The sequence below is a fragment of the Moschus berezovskii genome, chromosome 17 (assembly GCF_049115385.1).
Source record: "Moschus berezovskii isolate FMDL1 chromosome 17, NW_MosBer_1.0, whole genome shotgun sequence".
NCBI classification, from domain to species: Eukaryota; Metazoa; Chordata; class Mammalia; order Artiodactyla; family Moschidae; genus Moschus; species Moschus berezovskii.
The window spans coordinates 37259905-37274334 of record NC_142476.1 but is presented as its reverse complement, the minus strand read 5'-3'; the positions used below and the strand labels follow the sequence as shown (position 1 = coordinate 37274334).

General features: G+C 41.7%; 1 protein-coding gene across 1 annotated transcript in view; it reads right to left on the bottom strand.

Moving 5' to 3' along the window:
- Positions 1–11303, bottom strand: part of SLC9C2 (solute carrier family 9 member C2 (putative)) — a 99634-nt gene extending 88331 nt beyond the window's left edge. Inside the window, exons 1-2 of the mRNA XM_055418727.2 lie at positions 11168–11303; positions 4223–4323 (exon numbers count right to left, since the gene is read on the bottom strand). Coding sequence (XP_055274702.2) covers positions 4223–4323; positions 11168–11303 — 237 coding nt within the window. The remainder of the gene's footprint in view (positions 1–4222; positions 4324–11167) is intronic.
- Positions 11304–14430: the final 3127 nt, after the last annotated feature.

Genomic DNA, 14430 nt, shown 5'->3' with positions numbered 1-14430 from the left:
GGTTGGATCTCCTTGCAGTACAAGGGACTTTCAAGAGTCTTCTCCAGCACCACAGTTAAAAAGCATCAATTCTTCGGCAATCAGGTTTCTTCACAGTCCAACTCTCATATCCATACATGACCACGGGAAAAACCATAGCCTTGACTAGACGGACCTTGTGACTTTAGGCTATGTAAACATTGCTTGTGGTAACTAATCAGTGTTTTCACAAATGGTACTTCACCACTGGTTACCCCTAAGGTGATTTTAGGTGGTACTTTTTTATTTGACTGTTAGGTAATTATTTTAATTTGTGTAAGAGTGGGAGAAAGACCTTTGCATGGCTACTTGTGATTTCACAGACATTTGCTTAGGATTTTAAAAATATTTCAGTGAATTAAGTAGATAAAAATAATACATGGATAATAGTATATATTGTATATATAGGATATAAATCATGAAGGTTATATACAGATGAATAGAAAACACAGCAACAATGACTGAAGTGTAGTAAATATACCCTAAAAAGACTTTGGCCAAATTAACAGTTTAATCTTCACTATTTAACATCTCTCTGCCTCAGTTTCCTCATCAGTAAAATGGGAATAGGGTACCTACTTTCATTGGATTGCTCTGAGGAGAAATTAATTAACTCAAGAGTTAATAAGTTAATACAGGTTTCAAAGGTGGGACTAGTGGTAAAGGAGCTGCCTGCCAGGACAGAGATGTTAAGAAATGTGGGTTTAAACTTTGGGTTGGGAAGATCCCTTGGAGAAGAGCATGGCAACTCACTCCAGTTTTCTTGCCTGCAGAATCAAATGGACAGAGGAGTCTAATGGGCTATTGTCCATAGGGTTACAAAGAGACACAATGAAGTGACTTAAGACACGCAGTAAGTTAATAAAATATTAAATGAAAAAAACCAAAGAACTTAAAAGGGAGTCTGGCACACAGTTAACACTCAAAAGATGCTAGTTGTAGTGGTGGTGTTTCAAAGAATAACAAGAGGCTTTTACAATCCTAAATGCTCAAAATTTTCAATTCTCCAACTTAGGCTTCAACAGTACTGTGAACTGTAAACTTTCAGATGTTCAAGCTGGATTTAGAAAAGGCAGAGGAACCAGAGATCAAATTGCCAGCATCCGTTGGATCATCAAAAAAGCAAGAGAATTACAGAAAAACATCTATTTCTGGTTTATTGACTACGTCAAAGCCTTTGACTGTGTGGATCACAACAAACTGTGGAAAACTTTTAAAGAAATGGGAACACCAGACCACCTTACCTGTCTCCTCAGAAACCTATATGCAGGACAAGAAGCAATGGCTAGAACCGGACACGGAACAACGGATTAGTTCCACATTGGGAAAGGAGTACGTCAAGGCTGTATATTGTCACCCTGCTTATTTAACTTATATGCAGAGTACATCATGCAAAATGCCAGACTGGATGAAGTACAAGCTGGAATCAAGATTTCTGGGAGAAATATCAATAACCTCAGATACACAGATGACACCACCTTTATGGCAAAAAGAGAAAAACTGAAGAGCCGCTTGAAAGTAAAGAGGAGAGTGAAAGAGCTGGCTTAAAGCTCAACATTCAAAAAATGAAGATCATGGCATCTGGTCCCATCACTTCATGGCAAATAGATGGGGAAACAACTGAAACAGTGACAGACTTTATTTTGGGGGGCTCCAAAACCACTGCAGATGGTGACTGCAGCCATGAAATTAAATGACGCTTACTCTTTGGAAAAAAAGTTATGACCAACCTAGACAGCATATTAAAAAGCACAGACATTCCTTTGCCAACAAAGGTCCGTCTAGTCAAGGCTATGGTTTTTCCAGCAGTCATGTATGGATGTGAGAGTTGGACCATAAAGAAGGCTGAGTGTGGAAGAACTGATGCTTTTGAACTGTGGTGTTAGAGAAGACTCTTGAGAGTCCCTTGGACTGCAAGGAGATAAAACCAGTCAGTCCTAAAGGAAATCAGTCCTGAGTGTTCATTGGAAGGACTGATGCTGAAGCTGAAACTCCAATACTTTGCCACCTGATGTGAAGCACTCACTCATTGGCAAAGGCCCTGATGCTGTGAAAGATTGAAGGCGGGAAGAGAAGGGGATGACAGAGGAAGAGATGGTTGGATGGCATCACCGACTTGATGGACATGAGTTTGAGCAAGCTCTGGGAGTAAGTGATGAACAGGGAAGCCTGGCGCGCTGCAGTCCATGGGGTTGCAAAGAGTCAGACACGACTGAGCAAATGATCTGAACTGAACTTTACAATCCTTAACAGAAACAAGCACTGTCTCCATTTTTTTTTAATAAAAATGAGTGGATTAAAATTGTTATTCATTACTCTGCTGCTATACATTTAAAACTGTGTCAATAAATTAACAAAGTTTTTCTTGGATCTAAGTAATATTTTGTAGGATGCATGTTTTGCACTTAATCTGGCAGTGAGAAAAGAGTAATCATAATTCATCACGACAGTAACTGACCCTTTTGTAACTAGAGTCCCTGCAGGTGTTAAAGACAATAACATGAGAGAGTCCAGTTGTATGTAAGAGAAAGGAAACAGGAGCAAGGACCAAAGGCAGATGGTGAAGAATCCAAGAAGGCAATTAGATTTACTCACTTTCAAATTACTATTTTAAGTCTCTTTAATTCATGTTTCCTTTCTTGAATGGTTTTTCATTTTCAAAATTTTTAATACCAGATAAAGTGCTGCACTCAATATGTCAGCAAATTTGGAAAACTCAGCAGTGGCCACAGGACTGGAAAAGGTCAGTCTTCATTCCAATCCCAAAGAAAGGCAATGCCAAAGAATGCTCAAACTACCACACAATTGCACTCATCTCACACGCTAGTAAAGTCATGCTCAAAATTCTCCAAGCCAGGCTTCAGCAATATGTGAACCGTGAACTTCCAGATGTTCAAGCTGGTTTTAGAGAAGGCAGAGGAACCAAAGATCAAATTGCGAACATCCACTGGATCATCAAAAAAGCAAGAGAGTTCCAGAAAAACATCTATTTCTGCTTTATTGACTATGCCAAAGCCTTTGACTGTGTGGATCACAGTAAACTGTGGAAAATTCTGAAAGAGATGGGAATCCCAGACCACCTTACCTGCCTCTTGAGAAACCTGTATGCAGGTCAGGAAGTAACAGTTAGAACTGGACATGGAACAACAGACTGGTTCCAGATAGGAAAAAGAGTACATCAAGGTTGTATATTGTCACCCTGCTTATTTAACTTATATGCAGAGTACATCTTGAGGAATGCTGGGCTGGAAGAAGCACAAGATGGAATCAAGATTGCCAGGAGAAATATCAATAACCTCAGATATGCAGATGACACCACCCTTATAGCAGAAAGTGAAGAGGAACTAAAAAGCCTCTTGATGAAAATGAAAGAGGAGAGTGAAAAAGTTGGCTTGAAGCTCAACATTCAGAAAACTTATCTGGTCCCATCACTTCAAGGGAAATAGATGGGGGAAACAGTGGAAACTAGTGTCAGACTTTATTTCTATGGGCTCCAAAATCACTGCAGATGCTGATTGCAGCCAGGAAATTAAAAGACGCTTACTCCTTGGAAGGAAAGTTATGACCAACCTAGATAGCATATTAAAAAGCAGAGACATTACTTTGCCAACAAAGTTCCGTCTAATCAAGGCTATGGTTTTTCCCGTGGTCATGTATGGATGTGAGAGTTGGACTGTGAAGAAAGCTGATCGCCGAAGAATTGATGCTTTTGAACTGCGGTGTTGGAGAAGACTCTTGAGAGTCCCTTGGACTGCAAGGAGATCCAACCAGTCCATTCTAGAGGAGATCAATCCTGGGTGTTCATTGGAAGGACTGATGCTAAAGCTGAAACTCCAATACTTTGGCCACCTCATGTGACAAGTTGACTCACTGGAAAAGACTCTGATGCTGGGAAGGATTGGGGGCGGGAGGAGAAAGGGACAACAGAGAATGAGATGGCTGGATGGCATCACCGACTCGATGGACATGAGTTTGAGTGTACTCCGGGAGTTGGTGATGGACAGGGAGGTCTGGCGTGCTGTGGTTCATGGGGTCGCAGAGAGTCGGACACGACTGAGCAAATGAACTGAACTGAACTGAAAGTTTTCTCAGTAGCTGTTCACATTAAAAAATAATCCATTCATTCAGAAATGGGGACAGGAGTTGACCTTGTTTTTGGTCTTTGATCTTTGGTCTATCCTCTAGTTTATCGTATGTAAGTTACCTCAACAAAATTGTAGGCCAGTTGTCCTATCAAAAATCCAAATAAAGAAAGAATCGTCAAGACAATGACTTCAGAATTCTTTAAAAATGCCCTCAGAAGTCCTAAAAAAAAATACATGTATGTGTTATTTGGACATAAGGTATAATTTAAAAACAATTCATTATTCTCTCTCTTTAGGTATTTGATTTTAAACTTCCTCTGAATGTCATATCATTATGAAGAAATAACTGACAACTGTTATGTAACGCTATCTCATAGTATAAGACACACATAGTGAGACAGCACTCGTGAATTTGGAAAATTTTGAAGTTCCAACAACCCACCATATGCCTAGCCAGTGGCACTGTCTGGGTATCTTGCTTCTGGATCTAATGAGAGAAATTATGAAAATGAAATTTCCTATCCTCAAAGTATCAGTTCAGTTTAGTCATTCAGTTGTATAAGACTCTTTGTGACCCCATGGACTGCAGCACGCCAGGTTTCCCTGTCCATCACCAACTCCCAAAACTTGCTCAAACTCATGTCCATCAAGTCTGTATTGGTGCCATCCAACCATCCTACCCTCTGTCATCCCCTTCTCCTCCTGCCTTCAATCTTTCCCAGTATCAGGGTCTTTTCAAATGAGTCAACTCTTTGCATCAGGTGGCCAAATTACTGGAGTTTCGGCTTTAGCATCAGTCCTTCCAATGAACACTCAGGGCTGATCTTGTTTAGCATGGACTAGTTGGATCTCCTTGCAGTCCAAGGGACTCTCAAGAGTCTTCTTCAACACCACAGTTCAAAAGCATCAATTCTTCCACACTCAGCCTTCTTTATGGTCCAATTCTCACATTCATACATGACTACTGGTAAAATCATGACTAGACAGACCTTTGTTGGCAAAGTAATGTCTCTGCTTTTTAATATGCTGTCTAGGTTGGTCATAGCTTTTCTTCCAAGGAGCAAGGGTCTTTTAATTTCATGGCTGCAGCCACCATCTGCAGTAATTTTGGAGCCCTAAAAAATAAAGTCTGTCACTCTTTCCATTGTTTCCCCATCTATTTGCCATGAAGTGATCAGACTGGATGCCATGATCTTAGTTTTCTGAATGTTGAATTTTCACTCTCCTCTTTCACTTTCATCAAGAGGCTCTTTAGTTATTCTTTGCTTTCTGCCATAAAGGTGGTGTCATCTGTGTATCTGTGGTTATTGATATTTCTCCCGGCAATCCTGATTCAAGTTTGTACTTCATCCTGCCTGGCATTTTGCATGATGTATTCTGCATATAAGTTAAATAAGCAGGGTAACTATATACAGCCTTTATGTACTCCTTTTCCTATTTGGAAACAGTCTGTTGTTCCATGTCCAGTTCTAGCTCTTGCTATTTGATCTGCATACAGATTTCTCATGATGCAGGTAAGATGGTGTGGTATTCCCATCTCTTTAAGAATTTTTCACAGTTTGTAGTGATCCACACAATCAAAGGCTTTGGCACAGTCAATAATGCAGAAGTAGATGTTTTTCTGGAATTCTCTTGCTTTTTCAGTGATCCAACGGATGTTGGCAATTTGATCTCTGGTTCCTGTGCCTTTTCTAAAACCAGCTTGAACATGTGGGAGTTCAAGGTTCATGTACTGTTGAAGCCTGACTTGGAGAATTTTGAGCATGACTTTACTAGCGTGTGAGATGAGTGCATTGTGTAGTAGTTTGAGCATTCTTTGGCATTGCCTTTCTTTGGGATTGGAATGAAAACTGACCTTTACCAGTCTGTGGCCACTGTTGAGTTTTCCAAATTTGCTTGCATACTGAGTGCAGCACTTTCACAGCATCATCTTTTAGGATTTGAAACAGCTCAACTGGAATTCCATCACCTCCACTAGCTTTGTTCATAGTGATGCTTTCTAAGGCCCACTAGACTTCACATTTAAGGATGTCTGGCTCAAGGTGAGTTATCACACCATTGTGGTTATCTGGGTCATGAAGATTTTTTATATACAGTTCTCCTGTGTATTCTTGCCACCTCTTCTTAATATCTTCTGCTTCTGTTAGGTCCATACCATTTCTGTCCTTTATTGTGCCCCTTGCTCCTTGGAAGGAAAGTTATGACCAACCTTGATAGTATATTAAAAAGCAGAGACATTACTTTGCCGACCAAGGTCCGTCTAGTCAAGGCAATGGTTTTTCCCGCGGTCATGTATGGATGTGAGAGTTGGACTGTGAAGAAAGCTGATCGCCGAAGAATCGATGCTTTTGAACTGTGGTGTTGGAGAAGACTCTTGAGAGTCCCTTATACTGCAAGGAGATCCAACCAGTCCATTCTAAAGGAGATCAATCCTGGATGTTCATTGGAGGGACTGATGCTAAAGCTGAAACTCCAATACTTTGGCCACCTCATGAGACGAGCTGACTCACTGGAAAAGACTCTGATGCTGGGAAAGGTTGGGGGCGGGAGGAGAAGGGGACGACGGAGAATGAGATGGCTGGATGGCATCACCGACTCTGTGGACATGAGTTTGAGTGTACTCCGGGAGTTGGTGATGGACAGGGAGGCCTGGCGTGCTGTGATTCATGGGGTCGCGGAGAGTCGGACACGACTGAGCGACTGAACTGAACTGAACTGAACTGTGCATGAAATGTTTCCTTGGTATCTCTAATTTTCTTGAAGAGATCTCTAGTCTTTCCCATTTTATTGTTTTCCTCTATTTCTTTGCATTGGTCACTGAGGAAGGCTTTCTTATCTCTCCTTGCTATTCTTTGAACTCTGTATTCAAATGGGTATATCTCTCCTTTTCTCCTTTACCTTTTGCTTCTCTTTTCTCAGCTATTTCTAAGGCCTCCTCAGACAACCATTTTGCCTTTTTGCATTTCTGTTTTCTTGGAGATGGTCTTGATCACTGCCTCCTATACAATGTCACAAACCCCTGTCCATAGTTCTTCAGGCACTCTATCAGATCTAATCCCTTAAATCTATTTCTCACTTCCACTGTATAATAAGGGAACTGACTGAAGTCATACCTGAAAGGGCTAGTGGTTTTCCCTCCTTTCTTCAATTTAAGTGTGAATTGGTCTTCCCTGGTGGCTTAGATGGCAAAGTGTCTGCCTGCAACACAGGAGACCTGGGTTTGATCCCAGGGTCAGAAAGATCCCCTGGAGAAGGAAATGGCAATCCACTCCAGTACTCTTGCCTGGAAAATCCCATGGACAGAGGAGCCTGGTAGTCTACAGTCCATGGGGTCGCAGAGATTCGGACACAACTGAGCAACTTCACTTTCTTTCTTTGGCAATAAGGAGTTCACAATCTGAGCTATAGTCAGCTCCTGGTCTTGTTTTTGCTGAATGTATAGAGCTTCTCCATCTTTGGCTGAAAAGAATATAATTAATCTGATTTCAGTATTGACCTTCTGGTGATGTCCATATATAAGTCTTCTCTTGTGCTATAGGAAGAGGGTGTTTGCTATGACCGTTGTGTTCTCTTGGCAAAACTCTATTAGCCTCTGCCCTGCTTCCTTCCATACTCCAAGGCCAAATTTGCCTCTTACTCCAGGCATCTCATGACTTCCTACTTTTGCATTCCAGTCCCCTATAATGAAAAGGACATCTTTTTTGGGTATTAGTTCTAAAAGGTCTTGTAGGTCTTCATAGAACCATTCAACTTCAGCTTCTTCAACATTAGTGGTTGGGGCATAGACTTGGATTACTGTGATAGCGAATGGTTTGCCTTGGAAATGAACAGAGATTATTCTGTCATCTTTGAGATTGCATCAAAGTACTGTATTTCGGACTCTTTTGTTGACTATGATGGCTACTCCATTTCTTCCAAGGGATTCTTGCACATAGTAGTAGATAGAATGGTCATCTGAGTAAAATTCACCCATTCCAGTCCATTTTAGTTCGCTGATTCCTAAAATGTCAACGTTCACTCTTGCCATCTCCTGTTTGACCACTTCCAATTTGCCTTGGTTCATGGACCTAACATTCCAAGTTCCAATGCAATATTGCTCTTTACAGCATCAGACTTTACTTCCATCACCAGTCACATCCACAACTGGGTGTTGTTTTTGTTTTGGCTCCATCTCTTCATTCTTTCTGGAGTTATTTCTCCCCTGATCTCCAGTAGCATATTGGGCACCTACCAACCTGGGGAGTTCATCTTTCAGTGTCCTATCTTTTCGCCTTTTGATACTGTTCATGGGGTTCTCAAGGCAAGCATACTGAAGTGGTTTGCCATTCCCTTCTCCAGTGGACCACATTTTGTCAGAACTCTCCACCAAGACCCATTTGTCTTGGATGGCCCTACACGGCATGGCTCATAGTTTCATTGACTTAGACAAGGCTGTGGTCCATGTAATCAGTTTGATTAGTTTTCTGTGATTATGGTTTTCATTCTGTCTGCCCTCTTGGATAAGGATAAGAGATTTATGGAAGCTTCCTGATGGCACAGACTGACTGAGGGAGAAACTGGGTCTGTTCTGATGATTGGGGCCATGCTCCATAAATCTTTAATCCAATTTTCTGTTGATGGGCGGGGCTGTGTACCCTCCCTGTTATTTGACCTAAGGACAAACTATGGTGGAGGTAATGAAGATAATGGGACCTCCTTCAAAAGGTCCCATGCACACAAGGCCACACTTGGTGCCCCTGATCCTGCATCAGGCCACCACTGACCCAAACCTCTGCCAGAGACTCCTGAACACTCAAGGGCAAGTCTGGGTCTCTTGTGGGGTCACTGCTCCTTTTTCTTGGCTCCTGGTGCATACAAGGTTTTGCTTGTGCCCTCCAAGAGTCTGTTTCCCCAGTCCTTTGTAAGTTCTGGCAGCTCTCTGGTGGGGTTAATTGCGACCTCCTCCAAGAGGGCTTATGCCATACCCAGGTCTGCTGCACCCAGAGACCCTGCCCCTGCAGCAGTCCACTGCTGACCCATACCGCCACATGAGACACTCAAACACTCAAAGGCAGGTCTGGCTCAGTCTCTGTGGCATCTCCTGGTACGCAGAACGTTTTCTTTGACCCCCTCCAAGCATCTCTGGCAGGTATGGGGTTTGATTCTAAGTGCGATTTCACCCCTCCTACCATTTTGCTGGGGCTTCTCCTTTGCCCTTGGACATGGGGTATCTTTTTTCAGTGGGATCCAACATTCTCCTGCCAATGGTTGTTCAGCAGTGAGTTGTAATTTTGGAGTTATCGCAGGAGAAGATGAACACACGTCCTCCTACTTTGCCATCTTGCAATGTCTTAGTACATGTTAATCACTACTCATCCTAAGCTATAGTAACATATATTCCATAGTTTTCTTAAACACCAGAAATACTTTTAAATAAAATCTAATAATAGGGAAAACTTCGTTTACCAATTAAATGTCAAAAGACACTAGCTATTGTTTATATGAACCTTCTTGCCTTAAAACTCCCTCCATGCGTGCGTGCTAAGTCATTTCAGTTTTGTCCAACTCTGTGCAAGCCTATGGACTGTATCCCACCAGGCTCTTCTGTCCAGGGGACTCTCCAGGCAAGAATACTGGAGTAGGTTGCCATTCTCTCCTCCAGGGGATCTTCCCAACCCAGGGATCGAACCCATGTTTTCAGCACTACCCGGGAAGCCCCTAAAACTTCCTACTCTAAGATTATTCAGCTCATCACTTCCTGAGGCAATATATAGACTACAATCCAGTAACTTATGCCTTAGGTGAGTGAGACTCATTGGCATCTCAGAGTCTGTATTTCTTGCCTTTCACCTACAGGTCATGACAAATCAGTAAATATTTTTTGAATACTTATGCATAAGGTTAGCAAAGAAATGTTTCTCAAGCAATTTCTGCAATGCCCTTTACTGCTTGGAGCACCTGTCTCTATGTAATCATAAACGATCTAAAGCTAGTGAGATTCATGGTCAGCAGAACTTTATTGTACCAAAAGGGACCAGGGTTGATGATGAGCATTTTAAAGACCCCAGAGAAAGCAATTTCACTCCCTAATGGGAGTACAATTGAAGTTCTTCATAGGTGTTTGCTTTGTTGCTTCTTTGTAGTCTTTGTACCAGGTTTCCCTGGTAAAGAATGTGTCTGCAATGTAGGAGACCCGGGTTCAACTCCTGAGATGGGAAGATCCCCTAGAGAAGGGAATGGCAACCCAGTCTAGTATTCTTACCTGAAGAATTCCATGGACAGACAGACCATGGGGTGGCAAAGAATTGGACATGACTGAGCAACTAAAACTTTCACTTTTGTTCTAGAAAGCATTTTAAACCAGTTGACATTTTGCCCAAATGAAAAAAATTTTAAGAGAACTAGAAAATGTTCTCTAATCACTAGTGTTGAATTATGGAATAAAGCATCTGTGTTTTTTAATATGTTATTTTATCTACATGAATATCATTCCTCATGCCTATTGAATACTTTATCATTGTGTAAGAGACCTTATAGGTGAAACTTTTCCTTATTCCCCCCAGGGGGTGGAATGGTACATCTTCCCTAAAGAAAAAGCACATCATAAGTCATAGTAGAATGGACAAAAGTGATGATGTTAACTAAGCAAATTGTGAACCATGTATCTGGGTTCTATTTGCCCTCCCCTCATCCCAGCTATTTAAGTCAAGTTAGGCCTGGCAGGCAAGAAGAAAGCCTGTGTAAAGCTCTCCCTCTCCTTTGTTACCAGAGATTCTGGACTATACCTTTACAGTTATAATAATGACACTGCAGTGAAATTATGTGTCTGCCTGTCTCCCCCATGGAAAGTCTCCCTGAGGCTGAGAACTTTCATATTCTCCACACCGCTAATGCTCAGCAAATGTCGCTGAATGAATGAAGGAGCATAGTAGAGATCAGACTTACAGATAAATGAAACAAGACTGGTATCATTCACTCACATCTTACAATTTCATTGGTTTTTTTCTTTTGTTGTAATTGTGATCACTTTCTGCAGAAAGGTTTAGAGGTCAGAGGAAAGATGAGATGTAAAAACAATCACCTACCTCCCAAAACAAGTGTGGACCATACAAGAATCAGGAAATGTCCCTTCCCAACAGTGTAGTCAGCGGCCCTTCCACAGAGTAAATCAGGTCTGTTACCTTCTTTTTGTACCCAGAAGGACACATTAGCTTTTGACATTGTTTTATCAGTCCCAGTTGATGAACCTGGATGAGATTTACTGTTGACACTTTCACTAGTACAGAATAACCTGTTATGATACACAAAAAAGAAGACCATGTGACTGGCCAGGATCCAATCCATCCACTTTCTTTCTACCTAAGATTATACTACACTCAGATCTGAGCCCACAAGGTATAAATTAATACTTCCTGTTCCACCTCTGCTCCTAGAACGTTCTATGGGAATACTAATAGCAGTGTTTGTGTTTCTTCCTGATACTGCCACACATGTATTGGGGAGAGATGGTATCGATTTTTGCATGTACCATTTATTGTACAATATGGTAATGTTTGTATTCCCCATGGAACAGTGAGTTTCTTGAGGGTCAGGGCCAACTATTAATTTCCTTTAAGGCTGTGCACAGAGCGTGTGGCACATAACAGGCTCTCCATAAATACTGGATGAACTCTTTGAGGGAGAACTCTTTCTCTGGGAATACAAATCATTCTAGAATTTTCTTCTACTATTGCAATTTCTTGCCCCTTTTTCATCTCTCAGGCCCCTCCAACTCCAAAATGGCAAATGGGTAACAGGTCAAAGTTGAGTCCTATTGGTTAAGGATGGGGGTGCAGAAGGATGTGATTAACCTAAAAACAAAGGAAAAAGACAAAAGTTGAGGTCTAATCATATGGTAGCTTTGAGTGAATTAGAAAAAGTTCCCCCTTGCTAACAATAGGGCACACAGCTTAGCACGTGAATAACAGGCTAGATTTCAACCCCAGGACCCAACCCACCCCCTCAAGCTGCTGCCCTTGTGTGGGACCTAGTCTGCATAAATAGATGTGAAGGTCCTGAGGACTCATTCTCTTTTTCTCTCCCTTGCAGCTAGCCTTAACCTAAAACTCCTAGAGGTTCCTGAAGTATCCCCAATAATATCTGGATCTTTGCTTTGCATCTGTTGGGTCTGAAAGTCACAGTGATTCTGATGTGAAGTGGAGGATGGCCCAGAAATGGGATTCAAAACACTGTATCTTGAAACCTGTCCCTCCAGCAGCACCTCACATCCTCGGCACCTTCATAGCCTACTACCCAACTTGTCAGGACAGCCTTGCTCCCAAATCAAAAGTTCTCCAAACTTTCAAAACCAGCAATACCTTCAGCCAGGGCTAAGCAGGTTCAGAGTTGAAACCAAGGTGAAGGCACTGAAAATCACAAAACAATGCTCAGCTCTGCGTCTGTTTGCCAGGGACAGTACTGCCAACTGATATCACACTGAAAGCTATTTCCATGCCTAATTCCTATTGGTTGCCTCCCAATTTACTTTCATTCTGATTGGCTACAAACATTATGCCCACCCCCAATCCAGAAAAAGCTTAAGTGTTCCCAAGGAAACTTGCATTTCTTAATGCTCAAGCTGTGTCTATACACATAACTGTTTTAACTGATTTTCTTTGCCTGGTGTAATGGCTGAAATGGTCATTGACCGTGTAGACAGAACTTCCTCCTATATGGTTTTTTAATATATACTCTGGTTTTCTTTCTTCAACCCTAACCCTTTTCAACTGCCTTGTCTCCTCTCTGACTTTTTCATTCATCCTTTTCTATTTTCTCTTTTTCTGCCTCTCCTTTCTTTTCCATGGAGTTTCTCACTCCCCCTTTTCTCCTTAACTCCTATTTGTTATTGGGTTTTGGTCCCTGATTTGAAGAAACAATATCACCCAGTCTTCATAGGACAAATGCATCCCAAATTCTGTGATGCCCAATGTGATTTTTTTTTACGCCAAATCTAATCATTAAAACCAAATACAGTATAAATTTAAACAAATGAACCAGTTATTAATCAACTTGTAGTTTACTTTGAAGAGAGTTATTCTGTGACAATGAAATTCTACTCTCTCATTCCTGTGCCACACTAATCAGGGCAGCGAGGATAACACCACCACAATGAGATGACTTCGTCTATCTTCGATCTTCTCCATCACTGTATCAAGGAAATTTTGACACATACAAGCCCCAATTCCTGAGACTAAGTGGTTTCAGTCAACAGCTATATGTCTGCCCTGACTGCAACAACCATCACTAGCACTTACACACCATTCTCCCAAAATATTTCCTATACAACGTTTTGTTGCTATTGTCTGGTGCGGTTCTTTTATGTCACTGGACCCATTCCTACCATAAATCCTGAGGACTATGTTTTTCTAAAAGCTGTCTTGTACACAGGCTGTCTCCTGAGAGACCCATTCCTTACTCATTCCCAACCTGCCCTTACTGAGCCCTTCTGGTTACCAAGTTCACTGCTCTTTCTCCCATATCATCTTAACCTCATCTCTATTGCTTGTCACCTTGATTTCTCTCCTAAACTGCCATGCCTCAGATCACTCTGAGTAATGTCCCTCCAGTTCTGTCTAGTTCTTAGCCCAGTGTTATCCCCGCAGGCTCACTGGGTTCACCTAGACCCTCCAGGTAAGATTCATGCAGTTTTTACATTTTAAAAGTCAGATTCTCCATGGCTTTTGGAAAAATACCCATACCTCAAGAAACCCTGAACAAAATTCATAGAGTCAGCTCTAGATTACATATGGTTCTGAGAGCTAGAGATAGCACATAACTAGAATACACAGAGGTAATCATATTTCTCTCACAACAATATTTCCCATAAAGCTAAAAAAAGCAATAATAAATTTATATTTCACCTTTTTTTGGTATAGTACTTTCCTTGGTGACTCAGATGGTAAAGAATCTGCTTGCAATGCAGGAGACCCCAGGTTTGATCCCTGGGTTGGGAAGATCTCCTGGAGAAGGAAATACAACCCACTCCAGTATTCTTGCCTGGAGAATTCTATGAACAGAGGAGGCTGGCAGGCTACAGTTCACGGGTCACAAAGAGTCAGACAGGTCTGAGTGACTAAAACTTCTACACTTCTGATTTGTGATAGAACCAGTTGAATACTTTGATGGCTTTGAGAGTTGAGAGCTGAGAGGCTTCCCAGTCAGTCTCACCCAAACTCCATCTTCTGATGATAGACTACACTGTCTTACAAGAGACAGGCACAAAACAGATTGGTTAGTCATAGCTCTCTGTCCCCCTAACACTATGGTTGGTTCAAAGCATGAGACTCAAGACCAATCAGATGATGCCTTG